The sequence below is a fragment of the Colias croceus genome, chromosome 18 (assembly GCF_905220415.1).
Source record: "Colias croceus chromosome 18, ilColCroc2.1".
Classification (NCBI taxonomy): domain Eukaryota; kingdom Metazoa; phylum Arthropoda; class Insecta; order Lepidoptera; family Pieridae; genus Colias; species Colias croceus.
In genome coordinates, this window is record NC_059554.1 from 5641896 (window position 1) to 5669630 (window position 27735).

At 33.6% G+C, this 27735-nt stretch overlaps 1 protein-coding gene across 3 annotated transcripts in view; it reads left to right on the top strand.

Annotated features, from left to right (window-relative positions):
• The window catches only part of LOC123699460 (hemicentin-1-like), a 65978-nt gene extending 40860 nt beyond the window's left edge, over window positions 1-25118 (top strand). For all 3 annotated transcript variants that reach the window (XM_045646398.1, XM_045646399.1, XM_045646400.1), the window contains exons 9-18: window positions 1196-1326; window positions 2803-2962; window positions 7306-7467; window positions 9845-9979; window positions 13247-13429; window positions 20855-21013; window positions 22951-23199; window positions 23906-23977; window positions 24052-24128; window positions 24201-25118. In XM_045646398.1, the coding sequence (XP_045502354.1) occupies window positions 1196-1326; window positions 2803-2962; window positions 7306-7467; window positions 9845-9979; window positions 13247-13429; window positions 20855-21013; window positions 22951-23199; window positions 23906-23977; window positions 24052-24128; window positions 24201-24509 (1637 nt within the window). In that variant the 3' untranslated portion in view covers window positions 24510-25118. The remainder of the gene's footprint in view (window positions 1-1195; window positions 1327-2802; window positions 2963-7305; window positions 7468-9844; window positions 9980-13246; window positions 13430-20854; window positions 21014-22950; window positions 23200-23905; window positions 23978-24051; window positions 24129-24200) is intronic.
• Window positions 25119-27735: the final 2617 nt, after the last annotated feature.

Here is a 27735-nt window from a genome sequence, read left to right on the forward strand (position 1 = left end):
TATAAATAAATTCTATTTACTTCTGCTTGGCGAACCGTAACGCATTTAGAGCGGGGAGAATTTCGCTGCTCCCGGCGCGAATCGTTTTGGCAACAATTTAAATGGAGGAATCGTAAATGTTTATTTGTAGGACGTTTCTCGCGGTGCGGGGCGACGTCGTTATAGGTCTTTAATGGCCAATAAAGTGTCAGCGCCCGTTTCCCGCAGATAACCGTTCACCTGAACGCGGCCAGACGCTTCGATGCAATCTGGAACGAGCTACGCGATCATTGCCATTCCTAATGTTACTTCCACTAATTCTACGCTATGATTGGCTATTTAATAGTTCTTGGAAATGCATTTTCAGAGTTTTGCTGAAACCTCTTATTAGCAGGCTCAGAGAGTTAATGTGGTTTTTTAACTTTATAAACTACTCTTCTTTATTAACTATAAACATAATATACTCGATATGTCTCGTACATTTACCTCCTGATCCACCATTTTACGTCAGTATTTTCCCGTCTTTTAATTTAACTATTTGCGAAAAACAAAGCCACTTGTTATTCTAATAGAACTTTACTGTACAAGCTAAGTACTATATTTAAAAAAAATAATGATTCAATTTTAAATTTAAAGTGACTAGACCACACCACAACTTACTACTCTATATTACTTAATCGAGTAATATTTAATTATTTATAAGAAGCTGAGATATAATTACAAGTTCCTTCAATATCAAGGATCTGTTAGAAGACAGCTACTAGAAATGTTTCTGCGTCGGCTTTTATTAACAATTCTACGAAAACCCCAGCAAATTAATCTTAAATAATTTAATGTAATAGAATTTCGTCCTAAACCGAAGTTCTTCAAAAAGGGGAGACATCGCCTTTGAGCTTTAATCGTTTTAAGAGAATCTTGAATGCTTTTAACTTTGACGTTCTTATATGTAGTTCAAGATCGATTAAATTGTCAAAACTTTGTATCACAAAATAATTATTTAGCTGTGCTTCACGGGCCTTTTTATCTTTTTAATGGCTCCGTAAGGATTACGTTTTAAGAAACGCTCACCAATTACCATTGTATAATCTAGGTCTCTGATCTAAAATTATTGTCAAATGGTCAATTAGAAAAATAAATAAATAAAATGATTACCTATGTAAATCAAAAATTTCAAAATTGAAGAATAATTTTACAATAAATAAGAATCTTGTTTTAGATCCGCCCGTAGTATCACTATCACTGGGAAGCACCCTCAACCCTAATGAAATCAAAGAAGGCGATGACGTGTACTTCGAATGCTCAGTTCGCGCCAACCCCAAGGAGCATCGCATCTCCTGGTATCATAATGTAAGTATTAGCCATAATAATAAGCTGTAATAGTACCGATAACGGTACCGATTGCAGTTCCATTTGCTTTACTATGAAAAATAAAAGAATAGCACAGATACTTCACCAGAAATCTTTTACATTAGATAAATTTATAATCCAAAGCATCCGTTATAGTCATGTTTTTCTAAAAAAGTTGATTCTGTGGAATTCTTTCTGACCGTGTGAAATAAATATGTAGGGTAGGTGAATGTGCTGCAGCCATGTTAGAACAATCGGGTTATAGCCCACTCGAATCTTATTTGGCATAATTTTAACATTCCATTTCTTGATTTGGTCCATAACATATGCGAATCTCACATAAATATTTCTATATCAAATAATAATCAGACACTACATATTAATTGCTCGTAATTAATTGAATTATGAAACTAATTTTCATCCTAATGAATTTATACATAAATACGTCTGGCTGTAACGAGGTTGTACAAACAAATGCTTTCATTACATTTCGGGTACGTTTTGATGATTACATTCACACTTGGCTGAACTGTATAGTAATCAGGACGCGCTTTCGTGACCTTTATCGCTTCACACGAAACTCCCAGAACACGAACATTGTCGATTTAAAACAATATTCTATTGAATAACAATAACGAGATATCTAAATAGCATTGTCACGGAGCGATTCAGTTCTGTCGAGGAAAGGGGATGAATAAATCATGAACAATTCCAACTAAACGCGTAATTGTTCACGGTGTCAGCTGATTGTTTTACTCACTTATTATATTAAAAATGAACAATGTATCTTATTAAACCTTGTTACAATTACATTCTACTCGGTAAACAAATTACAACAACGTATTAGATCATCATTTGTGTATAATTGTTTTATCATACTAATAAGCCATATTATAGAAAAATGATATTCGTGTTTGTTATGATATTAACACATATACTCAATATATTTTATAAAGCTGTGACAGTTTATAATATATATGAGAAGTACGACTGAAGTAATATTATTCGTTTAGCGGTAACGTAACTTTCTATGTTTACCACCTAATATAAGCCCTAATCGATTCGATTCCTCATTTCTTATACCTTAGTAGTAAAGTAAAACAACCGATTACCATTTTTCCATTAAAATATAATCTAGGTATACTTAAATTATTTGTTTTTCTATATTGTTTACATGAATATAATTAATAGTTGTTAGTAAACTGTATGTTAGCGAGGAGCGAAGCGACGAGCGTCATAATTATGTTGACTGTGAATAGATGGCCCTCCATAGAGCGAACATCCTTCGCGAGAACATCGATCGCAAATTTTGTCAACTGACTCGCTTGTCAGAAACGTGTTCTGACACTAAGTATGAACTTATAACTTGGCTATAACTAAGTCAATTTAGCTCTTAATTTTATTCTTAATCTAATTAGGGAAAAACTTGTGCTAACTTAAAAACATGTTTTAACTGAAACACGTGTATCAACACAGGACAAACCAGTAGTACACAACGTGGTGCTCGGCGTGATAGTGAGCACGAAGTCGCTCGTGCTGCAGAAGTTGACGCGCGAGCACAGCGGCGAGTACTCGTGCCGCGCGACCAACGCGCTCGGCGAGACCGCCAGCCGCGCCACGCACCTCAGCATACAGTGTGAGTGCGCCTTTATATAGATTTCTGAATCGATGTTTTATAGGCGGATCTGCAATGAGCGCGTAGCCAAGCGAAGCAAAAGAAGCAACTCGACCAGTGTGGTCGTGGCTCGAAAATGTCCGTGCTGACATTTTTCTCAATCGAGCCATGTCTACGTTTATGGATTTGATACGTGTAGCAATTGCTCCGCGAGGCTGCTCGCTCTGTGCGGACTCGCCTTTTATTTTTTGTGTGTCGCCGTAAAATTGTAAAAACCCTTAAATTTAATATATGTCGTGAAATTATATATTACAGTTTCCCAATACGATAGTGGTTTTACATTTAATTGGTTACATTGATTATTAATATTTAACATAAAAATAAAGACATTATCACTTTTTATAGCATATAACAAATAAAGCTACTTGTGCTAATTGTACTCCGTATCATCTAATTACACTGGTCTGCAAAAAAATTTTTTTTCGCGCTCCTTATTTTTGCACAAGATTATTATAGAAGTGATACTTCTGAACAGAAATGAAGTTTTAAAAAATTTGTATCACGTCTAGATTTTTTGTGGTTTAATTTGAAAGAAACCCATTTTTTGTTCTAAGAATACACCGTTAATTTAATAATTAGGTTTAAATATTACAAATAATGTCAAGAAAACTATTAAAAACTATAAGATAATATAATTACACATTATTTACATTGTTTCAATTAGTAATTTTCTTTTCTTTTAATATTTTATAAGGAGTTTCGCGACGAATCGATCAAGTAAAATCAACAAGCTTTGCTGCCAACTTATTGTCTATATTTTCAGTTAGCTTTTCCGTATCTCCTCTCAAACTTCTGGTGAAATGTTTCATAGTGGTCACCAGATACTCTTTTTACAGCTTTAGTCTGCTTAATTTAATAATTTAAGTCTTATCTAAGCTCCCACATTTGCAGTCCCTAGAGACCACACTAAAGACTCGCGCTTTCGATGTTGCATCGTTGAAAAATCCATAACACGTGATTCAATTTTGCTTTATGGTTGAAATTATGTACAAATTTTCATCAATATATCAGTACAATATAAAAAAATTACCAAATTATTAGGATAAAATCATCAACCGTCACCTTAAAACTTTACTTTGAACTGAGCGCAGCGGAGTAATGATGAGAACTACGGAATCCCATAAATTTCCCTACAAATTAGTGTAAAAATAATGTCTTCTGTAGATATCGTTATAGTTTTAAAAATTCAAGTCGTTTTTGTGACGAAAAATATCATAAAGACCGAATAAAATAGCATTATTGCAAGAAAGACTAACAAACAATACAGAATTTTGAGGTATTTAAAAACGACAATAAAAAAAAAATTTGACGTGATACAAAAAAACTGAAAGCAGATCTAGATTCAGCATGTTAAGATCTACATGTTTATCATATTTTTATTCAAAGGAGGATTTCTTTGCAGACCAGTGTTATTTATTACTATTTAAAGCATGTTATTCAATAGATTAAAATATACCTATCGAAATGAAACCGTGACCGGACATTGTAAATGACGTAAAGTAAATTATTGGGTCAATACTGTGAGAGTTTGTTTTCACTTCGATGGATTATAATCTCTCGTAGTCAAATCGTCGTCGATCTACCGAAAAATAATGCGTTAATTACATTGTACGTTATTAGTAAATAAGTATTTAATTAAACACAAGCAAGAATAAAACATTGATTCTAATTTACAACTTTAGAATTAATTGGATGATATTTCACATTCATGCGACAGACAATTGAATCGTAAATAGGCCACTGGACAAAACGGCTTTCCGTTCCATAAAAATAGTCGAATAAAAACAAAACACCTCAATAAGTAAATTGTTGCGATTGTTTTTCCAATTTGAATCGGCCTTTTGTTTTCCATTATCAAGAAATACTAATTTCATTTCATCGGGAGGGACGTTAATCGCGGAATATCAATCATTCTTTCAGAGATAGCGGGGTAGATTTGTTACAGCCAACGGGGTAAGACGAATATTTATTGAAGGACGCATTGTTTGCTCCATAGATACACATTAACCCCTATTATATGCCATATCACTACATAATATAAAACAAAGTCGCTTTCTCTGTTCCTATGTCTGCTTAAATCTTAAAAACTACGCAACGGATTCAAGAGGAAGGTTTTAGTATATAATTTAGGTTTTTAGACAAAGCGAGCGAAGCTGCGGGCGAAAAGCTAGTAAATGATAAATCAATGCTCACTAATGACATACTGCTGTTGATTAAACAAAGCAATATAAAATTTAACATAATGACATGTTTAGTTTATTTCTGAGATATTTCCAGTAGATAAGAGTTGACCCACAATACCAGCACGTATTAAATTCATTAATGTTACACTCGGCCATCTTTTATGACCGGTTATTATTATTAATACTTTATATTATACATATACTTGATGTTTTACCACCACATTAAAAAGTTATTTGTTGTTCAAAATACTAAATACTTCAGTTGTTTCAATATTCTATGAAATTAAATCCCTATTAGACAAAACTTATTTAGATATAGCCTCTGTGGATTTATAATCGATCAAACCAAAGTACTGTAATGACTGCGTTGGGATTCGTTTATTCACAATGATCATTAATTCGTTAATAATATAACAAAGTTTTGGTAAACAAGTGAAGGTAAAAGTTCTGAATCGTAAATCATTATCGAAGCATCAATCACAACAGTAACAAATTATTGATTGGAGGGAAGTTCGTTTTAATGCTGAAAGTTACGTTGTTTCGTAGATAATGATGTAACGATAATGGATAAGCAGCGTTCAGTAATTATGATATTGACTCGTAACAATGTGATCAAAACATTTCCTCGTTTGAGTACCTACCTATATTTTTTTTATTATTATCTACCTTATATTTTGTACGACAAAGTTAATATTTTTTTTTATAATGAAAACGTTTATTTTTAAATTCCAATTCTTCATTCCTTATTCAGAACAAGTTCAGAACAAATTTAATTAATTTCATCTGATTTTATCGTTACAACATTTTTCCAATATGACAGCTTGAAAAGACACCTTTTTATCTGTGTCTTTTTATATAGAAAAAATAAATTAAAAACTTAATATTAAATGTCTGCACAATTTGAAAAATGATGTTTGTCCAATAATTCAGCTAAGAAAATAAAAGTAAAACAATTACATTATTCATTCGAGCGTAAAATCGCAAGATTCCATTAACTTCGAATAATAGAGCCTTATTTTCAAGAGATTTTTTCCATTGATACTAAAATTGATAAGTTTAACAATGAAAATAATCTAGATAAGTAGGAATAATTGTTACAAGTTTTGTGAGGGCTACCCGCGTCGTTTGAATGGTAAGCATTATCATTTATAACAATTAAAAGTTAAAAATAAAATGTTGTTGGGTATGAATTGAGTACATTTTTATATGGCACCTCAGTGACCATAGCGTTTATATTCTAAGCGTTTAAGACTACCAGCTCAAACAAAAATCCGTGGAAATCCAATAAGCATGCAACATACAACAACGAGCATTCTGAATTAAAATTAATAATTAAATATAGCATAGCAAAGCTTTTGTAGAGCGTAAAAAATCTTTACTAATTACTAATATTATAAAGAGGAAAGGTTTGTAATTATGTATGTATGGTTTTCACGCATAAACTACTGGACCGATTTTGATGAAATTTGGCACAGACAATCTTTAGAGTCTGAGAAAGAACATAGGCTACCTTTTATTGCGAAATATGTACCACGGGCGAAGCCGGGGCGGACCGCTAGTATAATATAATAGGGGGTAGGACGGAAATTCAGAAATACATTATCTAGCTCCTATCATCATAAAACTTTCGACAAATGGATGAAGGATAATAATTTATCAAAATTTAAAAAAAAGCTTAAGATAAGTGAAACTTAAAAAGTGTCTGTCAAACGTCAGATTCGTTCATAGACAGCCCAATTACTGAACGAAATTTTAAGGCGATGTTGTACCTCTCGCTTCTGCTGTTATCTTAATGCATTAAGGCGAAAACACTTAAAACGTGATTAAAACGAAAATAACATAAAGCAGGATAGTGACAGATGAAACCTTATGAAAAGTTTCTCATTTATATTGAAGTGTATCTTCTTTAGGCGCGTGGAGAGTAAAATTTCGAGGTCGCATCATGGCAATACCGTAAAGTCCCATGACATGACGACATGACTACCCCATAGTAAGGCGACGATTTTGGTATCTTTGAATCTTGCTAAAGAAGTTTCACTGCTGACACTCGGCACACACGCTTTTTATCACTTTTTCTCTATTACAAAACTATATACATGTATGTGTATGTGTGTGTAACAGATGCCCCAGTATGCACGCACACATCACCACAAGTGCTTGGCGCTCAGTTGGACGAGACGCTCCGCGTGCGCTGCTCGGTGACGGCCAACCCGCCTGACGTCACGTTCTTCTGGCAGTTCAATAATAGCGGGGAGAGTTTGGATGTCTCACCTTCTAAATATAGTAAGTGTGAATCGTTGTCATAAATATAGGTGAGTATAATGTTATGTTTCTGAAATGTTTTTATTAACAACTAGGTACTTGGCTAAAACATACTTTAAAAGTATTCATTTTTAATGAAATAACGGTTAAAGGGAAATTTTCGCTTCAACGTAATTTTCTACAATCAATATTCTCTGAACATTTTCTATTACCGGCCGCTAACTATACTATCCTTGTAGTTCAGCATCCTTTGTTCGTTAGCGTTTTCAAAGAACAATATGTTACTGTCATACTAACAAGCTTCATAATTGCTTAAAGCAAACAAAATAGCATGAGCTAGACCCAAGTCTGAAACACAAAAGACAAAGTACGAAGCAAAACAGCAAACAAGAACAAAATCAAGACATCCCGCCGGAGAAAATCTAATTGTGCCGAAGACGGAACACGTGACGCGTGCTCAGAACTTAAATTAGGGACAAAGATTTCAAATTAATATCTCGCTTCCTTTGTACTGTTGCAGTTATAACTCTTGGATTTTTCTTTAAGCGACTAGCGTCTATAATAGAGCACTATAAGAATAAATATACCCCGTTTTATCACTTTTTTACTCTGGCGTTTATTTACAACAGTACAATTTCATAATGCTCGCCTTAAACTTCTATAGATGAAAAAAGTATTGTGCATTTTTAAGTTTCATTTAGATTTTTTTTACACAAGATAGACACTGTTAAACTTTAAAATTAAATCTATAATTGTTACAAAATCCTCCCAATAGTATTAAATTTACATTTATGCAATATACCCGTATTTAAATTTACATTTGTATTCAAAATGCCTCTTCCCTTACGAATATCTTCAGAACTAGAAATGTATTTTCCATCACAAAATATTATTTTGTTAGACTGAAACCAAAGCAACTCGAACGTAACTCTCTCAGGACATAATATCATAAATTGTATTGTTGTATTAAATATATCTATTTTCTTTCAAGCGAATGTTTTGAAGATACAATTTTATTTTATAACATTAGGTATATTTAAGAAATCTAAAATGTTTTCTGTATCAATTTGTACTTTATTTATTATTTATGAAATGCTTTTCTTTAGAATTAGTTAGTTTTCTTTATTGAAAAGTTATCGTAAAAACTTTAAACGGCTGTTGTTTTTTTAATGTTTTTGCTTCGTTTAAACACATCCACGATAAACGTGCACTCGCATCAAATAACGTTGTACAAAATAAACGGATATGAAAAATCAATACCCGGCAGTTCCCGTCAGTGATGAAACTACAAACCACAGATCGACAAGTTAACCAGCTCCTCTTGTCATGATGCCAATTTATGTACCATGTGCTCGCTTGTATGAAAACTATACACCTTCCTAAAACGACTTATTGATTTTTTCTTTTAGTAGAGTTTTAAAAATGATACGTATATTTTGCGATGAAATTAATTAAAGATTTAGACTTTAGAGTATTTCATAGCATTTGAATTCCATCTTGTAAAATGTTACCTATTTATTCCCTTTGTTCAAGTTTCTACCAATAGTTCCGGTATGCGTGAAATTTTAATCAAATTAATTGAAGACAATTTCGATTCATAATTCGAATGCCATCCTGTAAAACGTTATTTGCTAATCTCTGTAGAAAGACTGACAAAGATGCGTACATATTACCAATTTATTATTAACTCATATAACGAGGAAGGCATCATTTCGCCGAGGACACACGCACACAGACACGACGACTCCCCTTCCAAAATCATACTCGATCAAATAGAAAAATGTTCTTGTACAACATAAAAAAACGTATTTTTCTGACGATTGTTTTCCTCTCATTTGAATAATTGAGAACTTGATGAATTATTTTTATAAATGACAATTGATTGAACACGATTTTTAATGATTACGAATTCGGGGGAACGGATAGCACACCATAGGGCTGTGATCGAGATTAGCTGACCAATTATAGGAGAGAAGCAATACGGGTAAAACTGCGGGCCTACCTACTAGGGAAGCGCGTACAATCTTAGACCTCATCTTAGCTATACATCAGGCGAGATTGTGGTGCCCGCGGAAGAATTCCAACCAAAACCTGCGGCCCTAACATTAAAGCCCCGGGGGCTTTGGGTGTCTATGCAACATTTCCCCACGTAAAAAAGGCGAGACTGGGGTCAAGCGCTTCCACATTTACAACAAAAAAAAAATACGTGTGGCACTCGGGGACTGCCGCAGTAAAACTATTGCATAGCATGCCTTCAAGCCACACCTCCGTGCCTGTCGGAGTGGGGAGCGTGAGGTTTTTCGTTACGCAATTTCTGGATTTGGTCCCCGCGCTCAAGGCCCGCGATAGAAGCTATGCAATAGCTTAAAAAACACAGCCTGTTTCATGTTGTTAATAGGCACAGCGAACGGCAGCACGAGCGAGCTGAGCTACAAGCCGCAGAGCGAGCGCGAGTATGGCGCGCTGAGCTGCCGCGGCGCCAACTCCGTCGGGCGACAGCTCGAGCCTTGCGTCTTCCAGATTGTGCCGGCTTGTGAGTTTGCGTAGTTATTTATTTGTTTCTTTATTTCAGGCAATATACCTCCTGACTGTAAGTATAAGTATATTACTTACAGTCAGAAGGTCTTAATTAACTTATATCCTCTAGAGTCTATATAGATAATAATTGTCATTGACTTATTAGTTATATTATATTGAACAAAATGATTGATTATAGTATATGCACACATATCTATCTATAGACACATCACAAAATCACATATAGGTACACTTCGCGACTTGGATTTTTTTTATAAAGATTTTTTTGCGTATTGTAACATTGTTCTACTTTATTGTGCTTATTTGTGAATTCTGTTTATGAACTTCTTAAATAATAAAGAGTTTATAATATTGTTATTTTTTTTCAATTACTTATTCATTTTTTTTTTAAACAACTTAACGTCTAATATTAATTCTTCGACTACAGAAGTACTTATTAATTATTTGGTTTGTTTTTTATTTATCGTTATACAGACAATAAATGTTAGCATTAAAACGAAGAACTACGCACAAAGTTCAGAAAGCTCGGAGCACAAACTTCATATAGTGTTTAGTTTTACCCTCCTGTTCCTACCAGCATACCATCTTGTGCCAAGTTATTTAACTTTGTGAATCTAGCTAACTTGGTACTTCATAAGGGATAATATAAAAAATATCCTTGAAACCAGTTGGTCTATGTTTTTCTTTTAATGTTCTTTTAAATAGTTGTAGCCTTATTTAAATCATATTTCATTCACATATTTTAGCAACAACATTGAATGTCATACATTTCAATAACAGAAAAATATATTCACACGTCACTTTTTAATCAAAATGATGAAATAAAAATCCAATAACAGCCATAATAAAAATACGAGCACACGTTTGCATTGAACGTTCTAAAGCCGAGAATGCTACACGTTTTATAATTTCAGTTTGCAGCTTTTAGTCCAACCTACATAAATGTGCAAAATCTCATATCTCTTATTTGCGGATCCATATGGCTGGATACGACAAATATAAGCGTAAAAGATATTTTCGCCACATTCCGGTTTCACCCCCGAGAGCGGCTGTAGCGGCTGTCTCATTATACGTCTTAAATTCAGTGACAATGTGAATTTCTTCGTTCTCTCTTATCGCCGCTTCCATTTATATTATTAGACATAATCTCAGCACGTCTCCAAATTATAGCATTAATATATACGTACGGTTTCTAGTATGGTTATTTAACAGCCGGTTTGAGGCTGCTAAAATATATCTTGCTCTTTAAAACTAATTTAGAAAAGGTTTTAGTAAGTATGGACATTTTAGTAAAAGCAAATCATATAATAATGTAAATACATTTATTTTAAGAATATAACATATCATAATATCTCTACATTTTTTAATATTTCACTTTTGAACTTTAGTACCTAACTACTCTTTTTTTAGCTCATCAAACCTTTAATTATAAATGAATCTAAGTAAGATATATGCCTTCCTACCAACAATCACAAGTTAAACTCGAAATACAGCATGTTAAAATAGTACAATTAGCATTTATACAGGAACCTCTATCAATTCTATATCCATATCCGCATGCATGATAGTTCAGAAATTAATTAAAGTATCCATTGTTTTATAATTCTGTAACAATACACTGAGCAGAAAACATAAGACAAACGCTGTCCTAGATAGCATTTATTGAGCATGAAAGTGCACATAAATTGTCTAGAACAGCCATATGCCATTGAAAATATATCTATGACGCAGCTGCAGGGGGAAATATAAGTTAGGTGCAACGAAATACCGTCCTCGGCCGCAACGTTTAATATCCTCAGAATTATAACACATAACACGTTAAACTGTCGACCCTACCGCTATAAGTCAAGTCGAAATTAGTGAATTTAGCTCTGCACTTAATTTTCATTTCAACGCATGTAACATGAATTAATATCGCCCGAGCCTTTCGGGATTACTATGATTAAATTATTTGACGCGAAAAATGTTCTTAATAAGATATTACGTTGTTAAGCTGAAACCTTACCCCACCTTGCTTTCTGACATAAATTGTATATTTCACAAGAACACCGAATAATTTGAGTATTCCTTTTTACCCTCTCTTTGCAGAAATTTTGGCGAATAAATACATACTTTACTGACAAACACGTCTACGTAGTAACGTTTAATTGACACTTGTAACATAATTAACTTAATTTTATATTAGTTATTATATTTAAAAAAAATATAGCTCTTATATTATCCCGAATGGAATTTACAACGGCACTGCACCTTAGCTACGAGCTATGCTGCTACAACTGTCCATTTTTAATGAGGCTTTTCTTACTATATTTATTGAAAAATTGCTTTTATTTGTAACAAAAATTGTATAAAATGATCTGAAGTAAATTTCAAAATAAAGCTTATCTCAATGTAATTAAGACTACTTTTAAAACGATACATTGAGTATTTTGAATAAATACTAGAGTAAAAACTAAAAATATATGAAGATAAAATGAAGTGTGTATATTTGATAAATCTTGGATAAATCCGATGTCTGTACTAATTATTCAAAATACTAGGCATGATGACATACAGATTTATTCACATGCGCCCATGTATTCATTTACAAGTCATTATATTACACCGATCATGCTTATATCAGAAACATACGAACGTGGCCCAATTAATGTAGAAAAGAACTATGAAAATCCTTTCAAGGACACTTGACTTGTCTCACTTGTTTGCGTTTCACTCAATAGTTAGGAGAAATGGGAACTAGTTTCATCTAACGATTTTTGTTACACAAATCACTGACATTTTACAGCTGCAGTCTGCTTGTGACAACCCTTGTTGTAAATTACTCCAACATAAATAATAATAAATATTTTAAATAAGTTTGATGAATATCCAATTAGCTATTGTGAATAGCTAATTTTTATGAAAATTAGTACAGTCTGGATGTATAAATAATAGCAGTCTAGATTAGCACATTTATTTGATTTCCAAAGAAGTGAAATTTGCCAATAATTTAGTAGTACGCATTGGAACGTTTTGTCCCTTCCACGTGTCGCGATGATACATATCCTTGTTTTCGTCACAAATCACAATGCAGATTTGTCGAATGTAGGTATGTTCCATCACGATACGTCCAGTGCAGTGTTGAAAAGCTAGAATTGTAGGGACTATTCTAATATTCATAAGTCGGGTTGTTTATCTGTTTTAATTTCCAAATAGTTTATTTATAGTCGGATTCACATATTCTAGGTATGTTCTTTTATATAGCATTATTAACACTCCTTAGCACGACCAGCGCCTCCCAGGAACTGTTCGCTCCAAGCCGGTTCGAACGCCACGGAGGGCGCGGCGGTGCTGTACGTGCGCTGCGTTGCGGGATACGATGGAGGTCTACCTCAGACCTTCGTGTTGGAAGCACTGGACCCTAACACGAACAACAACAGATATAATAGCACTGTTAATGATACAGGTATGTTTTAAAGTATAATGCATCGTCAAATGTGTTGCTTAGCGTAAAACTTGGGAATGACATGACCAAGTCACCTATTTTACGGCTCGACCAATTTTTATAACGGCTTTCTTAACGAACAAGGAATGTTCTTATACAAAGAAATGAGAAATATTGTTTAAAAAGCTAAAAAAAAACACACTAAATCTCATAAAATTGTTGTATTGTCACTGATCCTTTATCCTTTCCTTGATAGTTAATAAAGGTGCAATAGAGCAGAATATCGCCTGCATTTTGTATTTAATAAAAATAAGTGGAACTAGTAAAACGAGTGTTATTCAATTTTGAAATCAGCTAGATGTTCAAAGTAGGTAGATAGGTTAACAAAGTATTAAAATGGAATGGAACATTTTTGACCTTAATATCAACTATTTAATAGGATCAAGTAAATAATATTATAACTAGAAATTGATAACAACGAATGAATTTAAATTGATGTTATATAAATGTTATGTTTATGAGTATTTTACTGATATTCCTGAACGTATCTCATACATTTTATGAATAGAACAATAAAGATATTTACAATGTTCAATTTTGCTGAAAAATGTCTCGTCTTTTTGTTCTTAATTCTCCGAAATCAGTTTCAATTTATGATAGAACTTAGTAACAATAAATAAAATTCCAGTTATTTTATTGCCATTGAAGATGTTATACACAAAAATAAAAATTACATAGGTAGTATGGTTTCAACTTTCTGGGAAGCGCTTTTAGCTAACAAGATTGCTTGCTTGAGAATTATAAAATTCTCAAGCAAGCAAGAATTGTGTAGTAGGACTTAACAATTTATTCTAAAAAAAAACAGATCGTTAAATATAATTAAATAAATTTAAAATACATTTATTACGTGTAACTGCCAATTACATAATTTGTGTCGATAACATTCTATTTATATGAATTGAAAATAACTTTTCAATTCATTTAATTCTCTTTTATTAATTGTTATGTAAATAATTTACCAAAAATAGAGTATCATTTAACAAATCTCTAGGGTACTATACCAGATATTTTAAAACGTGAGTTAATGTATTCCAGAAATGGACATGACGAAATAACTATTTTAAACGGTTTCTCATAAGTGTCTTCTACTACGTGACCATCTAAAAATGTGATATATTCCACTCTTAATAATGTCTAGATTTCTATTGATATACGACGAAATGGGCAATATCGACTTCGGCTTAGCCCAGTTATTACCTAGGTACTACCTATTTACAGTAACACAAAATTCTCTCATAGTATCCGCATTACGTTTGTTCACTCGAGATCATCACGTGCGCAGTGCATTTGTATGCAGCCGCGCGCGCTCCCTCGGGATCTGTTACCGTGTCTTAATTAATGACGTCTTGCCTTCACTTTACCTTTTGTAAGAGTACATCCTGCTCCTGTAGGAATACTGGAAGAACAATATTTTGAGATTGACTAGCTAGGCGCTCTGGGTTCCGCTTCCAGTGGAATAGAAATGGAACCTGAGAACGGATATAGGTAGCTTGAAATCAGGAATGATGGAGGCTGGCTTAGTTTCTTGTTTTGGGCGTATTCATTCACATGCATAACTGTGTCTTAGTGTAATTAAATGTATTAACATATCTATGAAATATTTGATAAAGACATAGGTAGATATTTAAACAAAGAAGGAATAAAACTTTTCAAACAATTTTTTTCGGGCGGTAGGCGTAAAAAAGTACACACGCAATTAATTTACTCTATGCTATTTAATTGGTATTTATTTTTAAAAGTATAATAAATAATGCTATAAACCACCTACGTACTTACCGGACCATTTTCCTACAAAATTAACACTCAATCTCATAGTATAAACCAACAAATCACTTTTTTTTACTTTGTCATTCATAACCTCTCTGGACTTCACTTTTTGCAATCTGTACAATGAATGAAAACACAGATTTATTGGCAATTAAAGAATCCATGGCACAGATGTCGGAGATGTTTAACAAAAGAATGCTGGAATTCCAAGAGGATCTCAAGAAAACATCCACCACCACTTCTTTGGCCAGTCCCCCGACTAGGTTGGCATCCGATTTTACAGCGTTCCGCTCCTTTGTTATAACATCCCTGCAATGTCTACAGACTCAGGTTGACTGCCTTTATAAGTTATATGACAATCAGGAGATGAGAAGTAGAAGGAAGATTTTATTGCTGCATGGTGTTCCGGAGCACAAAGATGAAAATGTGACTTCTGAAACTTTGAATATATTATCCACCCACTTAAAATTGCCTAATTTGTCAAGCAATGGAGTGAGTCGCTGCCATAGGTTGGGCAGCCCCAAGGAGAACAAACCACGACCAATTCTTTGTAAACTCCGTAACTTGTCCGACAAGGAGCTCATTTGGTCATCCAAAATAAGTCTCAAGGGTACGGGAATCACTCTCTCGGAGTTTCTCACCAAAAGCAGACATGAGGTCTTTATGGCTGCTCGGGAACATTTTGGTGTCACTAAATGCTGGACAAGAAATGGCCACATATTTGTCATCGGATCCGGGGGTGTTCGCCATCGCGTGGAGAGTATCGCTGATTTTAAGCCTATATCTGCATCACAAGACAAACCCAATCCAGGTACCTCTGCTTCATCCCATATTTCCACCAAAGATAGTAAGATAGTGGTTCGTTCAAAAAGGCTTGTTAAAGGCACCAAATAACAATAGTACCAAATAATATAATATAGGTACATAGTTCAAATGATCATCCTTTTCAATATTTCCGTTTCTTCAATTATGTATTATTATTAGTTATTACCGTTTGTATCAATTATTGTCTTTATATGTTAGTTTCACCATTTTATACTACTATATAACTATATAACGTCTATCTACCTTCTGCTATATTTAATTATGTTTTACTACCTTCTTTCTAACTGCGTTTACCTTTGTTTGTTTATAATTTGTATTCTGTTATAAAGTTGTCAACTGTCAAGTGTCAAGTATTGTCAATGTACGTCTGTCAAATGTCAAATTCTTATTCTACGATAATGTTGCCATTTGTAAATTAGCTCTTGGAATTGTCATTTACTTTTATGTTTCGTTTTTTTTTGTTGTTTTTTTTATTACTTTTTTGGCTTGTATACTAGTTTAATTTATAGATAAATTCCGGAGAGTACGAGGTGTAAAGTATAAGTAAGTTTATTTTTATTTATTAGCTGATATTAGTTAACTATTCTGTTTTTTTTTATATATATTTTTTTAATAATATTTTTATTATATAAGTAGTATATTATTATTATTAATCTCTATATATTTATAATGTTAAATATCAGTTCTGAACATTCCGAGTATCATGATTGCAGTCAAACAACGTCACCGGATTTTTTAAGCAGCGATGAGAATAGTTTTCATAGTGCTTCCTCTCCCCTCGCCCTTGCTCTCCCTACTCTGTTTAATAATCTCCAGAAAAATTTTAATGTCGTTCACATTAATGCACAGAGCATTCCGGCTCACTTTCCTGATATGCTTGCATCATTCGTATCCAATAATATCCATGCTATCCTGGTTTCCGAATCTTGGCTCAAGCCTTCCCTTCCTTCAGCCAATTATTCCCTTCCTGGTTTCCATCTTATCCGAAATGATCGTATTGGCAGAGGTGGTGGTGGAGTAGCAATATATCTTCGGACTCATATCCCCTTCAAAATGATCCAATCTTCCTCCCAACCCCCTCCAAGCAATACTACCGAACATCTCCTTATAGAAGTCAAACTTCCTCATTCCAAAATTCTCCTCGGCGTCTTCTATAGTCCTTCTTTGACCAATAACTATTTCCCTTCCTTTGACCTTCTCCTTGATGACCTTACTCCTGAGTATAATCATCTTATTCTCATGGGCGACTTTAATACATGCTTACTTAAGAATGACCACCGAAGTAAGAAGTTATACTCTCTCCTTAATTCACATAATCTCCATTTACTGCCGCTTAATCCTACACATTTTTCTCCTGGCTGCTCCCCCTCCCTTCTTGACCTCATTATTGTCTCCTCCCCCCTTTCCGTATCCAAACATGGCCAGTGCTCTGCTGATGAATTTTCCTATCACGACCTCATCTTCTTATCCTATAAACTCCGTCCTCCTAAGCTCAAACCTTCAACTATCCTGCTGCGTAATTTTGCCGGTATGGATCACGACCAACTTCGACTGGATGCTTCTGAGTGTGATTGGCAAACAGTTTTTGATGCAGATACAGTGGATCTCAAAGTGAACTTATTCAACGATATTATGCTCGCACTGTATGATAAACATGCTCCTTTAAGACCTGTTAGGAAAAAGCACACACCTGCTCCCTGGCTGTCTCCAGAAATAAAATCCCTTCTTAGTAAAAAACATCGTGCTAAGACCAAACTGAAGATGGCCAAATCCACAGAGATGCAGGACAAATATAAAACTATACGTAATCGTTGCAACGTATTGTGTAGGGATGCACAAAGACGTCATATTCACAAGTCGGTCGAGAACGGCGACCCTGTTAAAATATGGAAATTTTTAAAATCTCTAGGAGTTGGTAAATCTTCCCATACTTTCCCTTCATGTAACATCAATCTGGATAATTTAAATTCTCACTTTGCTTCTTCATCTTCACTTAACGCCACTGTAAAAATAAACTCTACTCTTAATAATCTTTCTACCGCTTCTACTCCTGTTTTTCCTCCGTTTGTTTTTAAACAAAGTTCTGTTGATGAAGTTAAGAGGGCTATCCTGTCCATATCGTCGAATGCCATCGGTACTGATCTTATCAGTCGTAATATGATCATTCCTATCCTTGATATCATTATTCCCGTCATTACCCATATCCTAAATTTTTCAATCATCTCCGGAACTTTTCCTAGCTCCTGGAAGGATGCTCACATCATTCCCCTCCCCAAAAAATCTAATCCATCAAACTTATCTGATTTTCGTCCTATTTCCATCCTACCATTTTTGTCCAAAGTACTCGAGCGCCTTATCCATTCCCAGCTTAGCACTTTCCTTAACATTAATAATATCCTTAGTCCTCATCAGTCTGGTTTCCGTCCTGGTCATAGTACGACCACTGCACTTGTTAAAGTTACAGATGACATTCGTTACGGTATGGATAACAAGCAACTCACAGTTTTAGCACTTCTTGATTTTAGCAATGCCTTCAACATGGTAAATCATGATATTCTGCTGAGTTTGCTTCGTCTTATTAACTTTTCATCGACAGTTCTTGATTGGTTTTCTAGTTACCTGGGCGATCGGCGGCAGCGTGTTTTGATGGATGAAAATCAGTCAACTTGGTGCGCAGTTGCCGCCGGTGTGCCTCAGGGTGGCGTCTTGTCACCTCTTCTCTTTGCTATTTTCATAAATAATCTTACTTCTCAATTAACTTCTCCCTACCATATGTTTGCTGACGACTTACAAATTTATACCCATTCGACGCTCGATGAACTACCAAATGCTGTTCATTCTATTAATAATGAACTGGCTAAAATTGTCATTTGGTGCGATCAATTCGGCCTTAAGATCAACCCCGCAAAAAGCCAGGTTATTGTAGTTGGTAGTCCTTACCAAATATCTGAGGTTGACTGGGGTATATTGCCTGCTGTACATATTAACGGTGTTATAATACCTTTTAGTAAGCATGTTAAAAACTTAGGTATTCACTTAGATCAAACTTTATCTTGGTCCCACCAGATTCAAGAACTTGGTCGGAAATTTTACGCCGCGTCTAGTTCTCTACGACGTCTGCGTAACTTCTTACCCATACCGACAAAAATTATGCTAGCACAGTCCCTACTCCTTCCCATTATTGATTACGCTGATGCATGCTTTCCTGACTTAACGGTTGAGCAACTAGACAAACTTGAGCGACTTCAGAACTTCGGTATTCGGTTCGTATTTGGTCTCCGTAAATACGACCACGTCTCCTCTTTCCGCAAGAAACTCAAGTGGCTCCCAATTCGTCTTCGCCGGAATGTGCATTATTTGCTTCTCCTGTATCGTATCCTTTTTGACCCCAAGACCCCCTCCTATCTCAAAATGAAATTTAACTTCCTGCATTGTGAAAGCTATTCTCTTCGTTCGGTCGATAGGCTTGTTCTGTCTACTCCTTTTCATCGAACACATTTCTTTGGTAATTCCTTTACAGTCACTGCCATAAACCTCTGGAATGAACTGCCGATAAACATCAGACAAGCTCAATCCCTAACTTGTTTTAAAAATCTCGTCCGAAATCATTACTCAAATCTGGCTTTTGACTCGGTATAGCATATTTAGCTCATTATAATATGTATTATTATATGTATGTATATTATTTCTCTAATGACTCCTTGTTCTTTGTCTTTTATTATTTTATATGTATTATTGTATATGTATTTATAATATGTATGTACATATATATATATATTTTACATATGATATGTTTATTTTTTTTTATGTATGTTTTTATTTTATAGTATTTAGTTTATAATCTTTATTAAATAATATTTTTATTATCTTTGTATAACATTATTATTTATTTATCTTTGCGTATACTTTCTACCAACCTACCTCCTATTTCTAGTTTATTATTTATCCTTCTATCAGTTGGTTGCCTGGAAGAGATCACTCTTGAGTGATAAGGCCGCCTTCTGTGCTGTTTTTCTTTTAGAATAAGTTTTGTTTGTATTGTATGTATTTTGGCAGCACAATAAAGAGTATAAATAAATAATAATAATAAATAAAATCGACCAATTCAAAAATTCTGATCCTGGGTTTTTACATTCAACTGACGTAGCATTCATTATAACAATTAAAATTTAATAAAAAAAAGAAATTTCAATAAATTACAAGGCGTTAATATTGAAAATGTACACTTCACGCATTTTAACTGAAATAAGTGTTAAGCACTTTAACGAGTACCGCTTCACACAGCTTTACCGATAACGGAATTTTATATTAATTAATTATTTTCAACTGTATTAAAAATACAATTAATTTTGATAGTGTAAGAATAATATTACGATTTCAAAAAAAATACATGCAAGAACTTTTAGAAATTAAAGATTTTAAACGCGATTTATTCTATATATTATTATATCGACATTTCGCACGTGACCACGCTCAGTTTAAAATCCGTTAAAATCTTTACTGTCTTACCACAAAAAACTTTAGACAGGGCTTAAATTTAAGCGCGGGTTCTCTTTAATCTGGTTTTGTCTTATTTCACATAGACAACTATTAAAGTGACAGATCCCTGGTTTAAAGTTAGACTGTGTTTAAATTGTTTTGTGATAAGACCATTAATTTCTAAATGAATGAATACTTACGTAAAATAAAACAAGAAAATACTATGCAAGAACTTATGAAATAGATAAAAAATATGGTTAAATTTAAAAGCGTAATCCTTTAATACACAGTACGTTGGTGTAATTTGCCTTTCAGATGGTCTAGTGACGTTCAAATTAGATCTCGGGCAGCTGTCACCGGGCGACGTAGAGGGCGCCACGTTTAATCTACTCATTTATGCAAAAAACCTCAAAGGCGACTCGGAGAAAACCCTGCTGGAAAACATTGCGTTCAATGACGCTGCGAGGAGGACTGGTGAGATTGTTTTATTTACCTATTCACAATGTTGTTTTGTTCTGTTACTTTAATTGTATTCATATTTCTATTAATTGGATCAGTCAATGATTCAAAAGCTTATTTACACTTTGTTCGGTAATTTATAATCGTTATAAATCGGAAATCGATATAAATTATTAACGTTATAACACTTTTCTGATTTATAACGTTTGTCACACGATCATTTAATTAAAATATGAACAATTTTTTTCGTTTAGGTAATTATTAGCCTAAGCCAAACTTAAATCAAGATTATTAATTAAAGTTTTTAAAAACAATAAGTAAACTTTCAATTCGTATCATAGAACCCGGAAATCAGATCGTTAAATAAATATTGTGTTAGGTACTGCCATCTCACAAGTGCTTTCTACTCATAAACTAATGAAAGTTATAATTATTTTATAGATATAATTAACGAATAAATACAAAGTCGTTAACAAGCGATCGCGGAATTGCGAAGCTCAAAGCTTTTCAGCTAAAAATATTGAGGTTTTGTGGTTGTAACAAATTAATTGTCAGTTATTCATTAAGTGGTCTGTTGTTGAACTCGCGCCGGGAATATTACGATTGTTATTCAAAACGCTGGTGTCACAGTTTTTATTATAACCTAAAAATTGGATTAAGTGCTCTATTGCTCTATAACATTAGTTTTTATTTCACAGCGTGGGTTTCAAATTAGAATGTTTATGTTGAGAGTTAAACAATTTTAGATTTAAAGGACTGTATTTTAATGTTTTAGGCGAGTAATGAATAAAAGTTATTTTTCATGTAAAAATGTTCAGGTACCCGAACAAAAAAAACTTCTGAAAGGTAACATAGCAACGAATAAGTTTCATATAAAAAATGCGTATATGAAATATTTGTTGAAAGTGATATTTCAGTCCAGTAACATATTCGTAAGCTAACAAAAGCCTGGTCTCTGTTGTCGACTCTTAAACAACAGTTACATTTTTTATTAACCTGAAAAATTCGAATAGAAATGCCGCTCTATTTTTACCGTTGCAAACGTTTACGAAAAATCGGAAAATGCGCCCGTTACAAAGCTATATTGAAGTGAATTTTTATTGTATGTTCTTTTACCAGTACTCCAAACTACTCCAGTCTTGTCTATCAATACGTTCGTATGCTAACTGCCTAAAGCAATCAAGTACGTCATACTGGACCGCTAACGTATCCAACTAATATGCTTGTCCTGTATCTCTGTATTTTGTGCCGTACAACGAACTTTTGCGGTAAAATACAGTAGGAATATACCAAGTTCCCAGATAATCTAAACCGCAGCTTTTGCGAACAACCTCGGGCTAGACGTGTTTTTCATTTATGGTAGTAATATTGTATTTATGCGTTTATTCAAATACAGATGGATAAATGTTGGTATTCAGAAGAAATGTAAGCAATCAATTTCATTTGAAATGGATTAGCATGGATCACTTTATTAAAAAATAGGAATATTCTATATTATAGAACATAATCGATCACGACAATTTTTATCTTTGATAGATCGAGCCAATGTTTCGTATTAATTTTTCTTCCCTCCGTAGAATATTACTTTCTGTATGACCTGTTTGGATAATTTATTAAAGTTATCTACTGATTAATTTTGTTCATGGACATGTACCTACATGTCCATGAACAAAATTATCAGCCATCCATAATCAGCCTTATATTATGTCCTGCTAGAGTCTAGACCAAAACATTCCCACTAAGAATTGAACCCCTCCATTAATCGACCACTATATTAAATACGACGAAATTTTTATAGTACGCGTGACGATTGCAGAAATCATAATTATGTTGACCCTCATAAACTCCTTTTCATTTCATTTCCTTCTATAATTTTATATCGTATCCATTAAGACTGTTACAACTATTGCAGTATAAACATAATATGTTACACAATTATTTCCTTCAACCAGACGGCAAGAACACGATGGGGGGAGCTACACTAGGCATTCTAGTAGCAGCCGGTCTAGGCGCACTGCTAGCGCTAGGTGGAGTACTGCTAGCCGCGTTACTCGCGCGCCGTCGCCGCGCCCGCGCACCGCACAAGCACCCGCCGGGAGACATGTTGGAACTTAGTGATGGTGGGAGGCGATACGTTGTTGCGTATACCATCAAACCCTCTGAGTCCAAGGAGCCGCAGCCTGATATACTGAACCCGCCAGGTAGTGATTAAGTGGTGATGGATGTAGTTTGATAAGCAGTACAGTAGTAATTGCTGAGCAGTATGTTTTTAGACAAAAAGTAATACTTTGTATTGTAATTTGTAAATTAGTGTCAATTCAAATTCAAATTCAAAATTCAAAAATTCTTTATTTGGAACATTTGGTACAATTGTTAATAAAACTTGTAACATAAAATGTAAATAACCGCAAATTTATTGAATTTAAGTAAAATATATGATTTAAGCAAAAAGTCGTACTCAGAGCCGAAAACCTTGCAAAGTGGCTCAATTTTAATAAAAATTTTAAATAACTCGGATATTTCAACATCTCAAGTTCATACTTAGAATAGCGGAATGGAAATTTGAAATTTGTTTTATAGTATGCCTAGATCGTTACTTAAGTATTTTCACCGCAACGTTCTCCGCAACATTCTCGCAGCAGTCCATTAAAGATACTAATAAAATTGCGTCAGTGAATTTATTAAACAAAAATTTGAGAGACTTGTTTTCGTCCGTCGAAAACGGGCTCTTTATTCGAAAAAATAAAACGAGAACGGCGAAAAACAAGCAAGAAGAGGCAAAATAGCGAGCCCCAGTTTATATTACGGTCCCGTTCCTCCTTTTTGATCGCCTCCTGCATTATCGCGCTCATTTAGCTGACTTCGCAAAAAGACTTGGAAATACACGCTTTCTTAACATTGATTCAGATGGCGAAACTCAGAACGTCGCTCAGGCGAACGCGGATTCCGAAGAATGGTCTACGGTGCGGGAAGTTAAAGGTACGATAACTTGAACTGTTTTACAAAATAAAATTAATATAATATTTTAATTAATTTATATATAAATATTGTAGGTGACTGGTCTAAATCTGGAGCAGTTTTCTCCGCTGAAGATTTAGCACTTTTGGACTCGGCGGGACGACCGCAGCAAGTAAGTTGACTATCGTAGATATTAGAAATTAGTGTGGATATTTAAAATTACAATTATTGCGTTTCTTTATAGCTCACGCCCGGCAGTGACATGACGCCCATCAGCAGACAAGAAGACGCAATAAATCAAAATATATCACAACCTCTATTAGCTAATAACTTCCGACCGAACCTAAGTCCAACGCTAGGAAGCCCCAACTTCGTGTGTCCAAACGGCAACGTTGGCTCGCCATTTGGAAGTCAAACTTTAGCATTAAGTGGGCCGACTCTAAGTTCTGGAAGCCTCGCCACCTCCACTTTACATAGGAAAGGGAAGACCAACGTGAGGAGAAGAGAACACGTTTTAGCTGAAAACTTGCCGGGCCCCGAGAGCTGTGTGTAAAAACTTATAGAATAAGCGCTTAAAACTTTTGGCCTAACTTCTTTTCCTAGCTGACTCCGAACGACTCTCATAAATTGTCCATATTTTATGACTCAGCCGAGTAATAAAATAAATATTAGTTTGATTGATTCATGGAATCCTCGAAACTTTTACTATCAAAACTTAAAGTCGAGCGAGGAACATCAATATTGTTTTGTTTTATGGATGATTCAAGCGAAGTTACCGTTTATTTAGAATTGTAGAAATCTTAGAGGAATTATTATCTTCACAAACAATTGACTTAAGATTCTCTCGTTTTGATTGAATCTACAAATTAGGCAAATTTATTAAACGATTATATCACATTATGTACATTGTTTAAAGTATATAATTTGTAAAATATACTATATTACTATATTATTACCTAGTATGTATTTCGTAACAATAACTGCCATGAAGAATTTCGGCCAAAATTATTAATTTATTAACGAGTCTTAGACAATACAAATTTTCCTATAGAAAGAATTAGAATTGTAAAAAATAATTTAAGAAAAAATTAAGCTCGTGTTTCATTATACTTTTTTCATGTGCTGTTTACTGTTATAATAATCTTTTTGTGTTATAAAATCTTATTTAATGTAAACAAGATGTTATATTATATCAGTCAAAGAGCAGGTAACTAATAATATTTTACAATTTTGCTCAAAAAATGTCTTACCATTATTTATTAAATCTAAACGCATACCAAGAAATTAAAGTGATATCATCAATTACTGCATTACATCAGATTAAAAGTGTTTTGTAAAATAAAATATAAGTCTATCCTTTAAAAAAAATGTATTTTATCTTTGCCTTTATGATGAAATCTTCAAAATTTTCAAAACACATTTTATATTAGGCAGTTGTATTCTTGAAAGCTAGCGTAATTATTAGAGAGATTTGTAAAAACTGTACATTTTGTAAATACTTCAATGTAATGTCTTAATTAATGTTAAGTTTTCCTTACATAAATTGTAGCTATAATGGCTTGTAGAATTTATATTTATTTTAAATAAATCGGTTGTGTGTGTAAATACGAATAAGTGTAAGTGTATAAAAAATGTAAAGTTGTAGCGATGGGAGCTTCTGTTGTTTCTTTGTGAAATGTAAATATTTACCTAAATTAGGTAGTGCCATTTTATAAGATAAATGCCTAAATGTTTTTATTTGTGTTGATTCTATATAGAGTTTAATGTCCTGGATTAAGTCGAACCATATTTGTTGTAGTCGTCAGTAACGATTTTATGCGGTCCTAACTATCTGATGGTAATTTTATATTCGGTAAATAAATAAACCTTTTTACAAAACAGATTATCTTTCATTTTCATTCTATTGTATTCCTTTCTTTAAGAAAACACATCTTTTATGACCAAGTTTTCTAAATTACATTTAAAATTCAAGTCATTGAAACATAACCCGACTTATTTCTAAGCCAAATTTACCCGAATTAAGTTATCATACCAAGCGACGCCACTCCAGAAAAATATTTTGTTATCCAGACAACAATAAAGTCATATTTTTCCAGGTCCTTTATAATCTGTGGCCATACACAACGCTTTGATATTGTTTTATCAGGTGGCTTTGAATATCATATTTCAAAAACACCAATCTCCATACACCAGTTACAAAAAGATAAAGTGACATATTATTTCAATATCTTTATTACGTACCTACTATAAATTTAATGTCGTCTAGACTGCATTTCGATAATGTTACTTTATGCCAATATCTAAAGTTTTTATCTCAATAAAATATATCACCCAATAGTTAACAAAATACACATTGAAGGAATATGGTTTCAACTTTATGCTATAAAAAATTATCTTTTACATTTTTGTAAAGTCAAACCAACTAATAATTTACTTCCAATTATTTGAATATTTCTCTCAAAAAACAAAACTGTAAGTATAAACTTATAATCGCTAATACAAATTTCCGATATCCAATCTCAGGAATAAATTGGAAAAATCTACGATTTATCCGAATTGTAAGTCGCAACCGTTCACCGCGGGTCTCAAATATTGACAAGGCTCAAACAAATAGACTGTCGAACTTAAATTGTCTACGTTAGACGATACAGGGCTAATTATATACGGGACGATGAATAATTCAACGAGCCAGCAATTTTGGCTACATCACTTAAATATTCTATTCCGTGTCAATATTATTGGGAGTGTGAAAGAAGATAAAAATGAATGAATTACGAGCGTTCATAAAACGAGTCCTGAAACGACAGATGTAATCTCTATAATGATAATTAAATTATAATAACTTACGTTCTCGGTTCTGGGTTTGCGCTCATAAAGGAAGCACGATATTCTAATCATTTAATGAAACATTTTCAGCGTAATATAACATTATGAGATAAAGTTACACAGTGCTTCATAGATTAAATATAAGAAAGACGTCTATAAAAACATGTTTGATAAAATTTGTGTTGTATTTTATTCTTTAGGTTGAAACGATAAAATATTTTAGTCACCACTTATAAAAAATACGCTATGTCTTTGAATGTAAATTGAATGTTTATTGGAAACATTTCAAATATAATTTACCCAAATACATTTCAGTTGATAATTGTTTTCACGAGGATATAGAAGGGTAAGTTTGGTAAAGCCAGTGTGGTCGAGTATAGCTGAGACAAAGGCCCGGTGGGGGCTTTCATTGTGACCCACTCCAGCGACAAAGCCGAGTGCAGGTAAACTGCGACTCAGCTTCTGTAAACACGTGCATGTGACAATTGCCAGAATCATACTAGCTATGTATATTAAAGGCAAACTTGCACCATTGAGATGTTCCATAACTCTAATGTATTAAATACGTACAACGACTTCATTTCGAAGCGCTTTTGAATCGTCAAAATACAGAAAAATAATAATATACCACATAAACATATATTAAATCTACCTTTTATAAAGTTCGTACACAGTTTTCCCGGTGATAATAAAATCCAATAAAATTCGCAACAAATTGTTTTTATTCATTTTATTGTTGGTCCGTAGAGCTCTAACTTTACAGTTGAAAGGATTCGCAAAATAATACCTAACTACGCTAAACAATACAGTTCGGTTTATTGAATCCTTATCAAATAGTATTGTGTCCAAATAAAAAAATGAATTTGTTCCGGATGCATGAATAACATGAATGAATTATTCTCGCATTTGTTTATAAGCTGATCTAACAAAGATACATAGCTAACAATAAACAG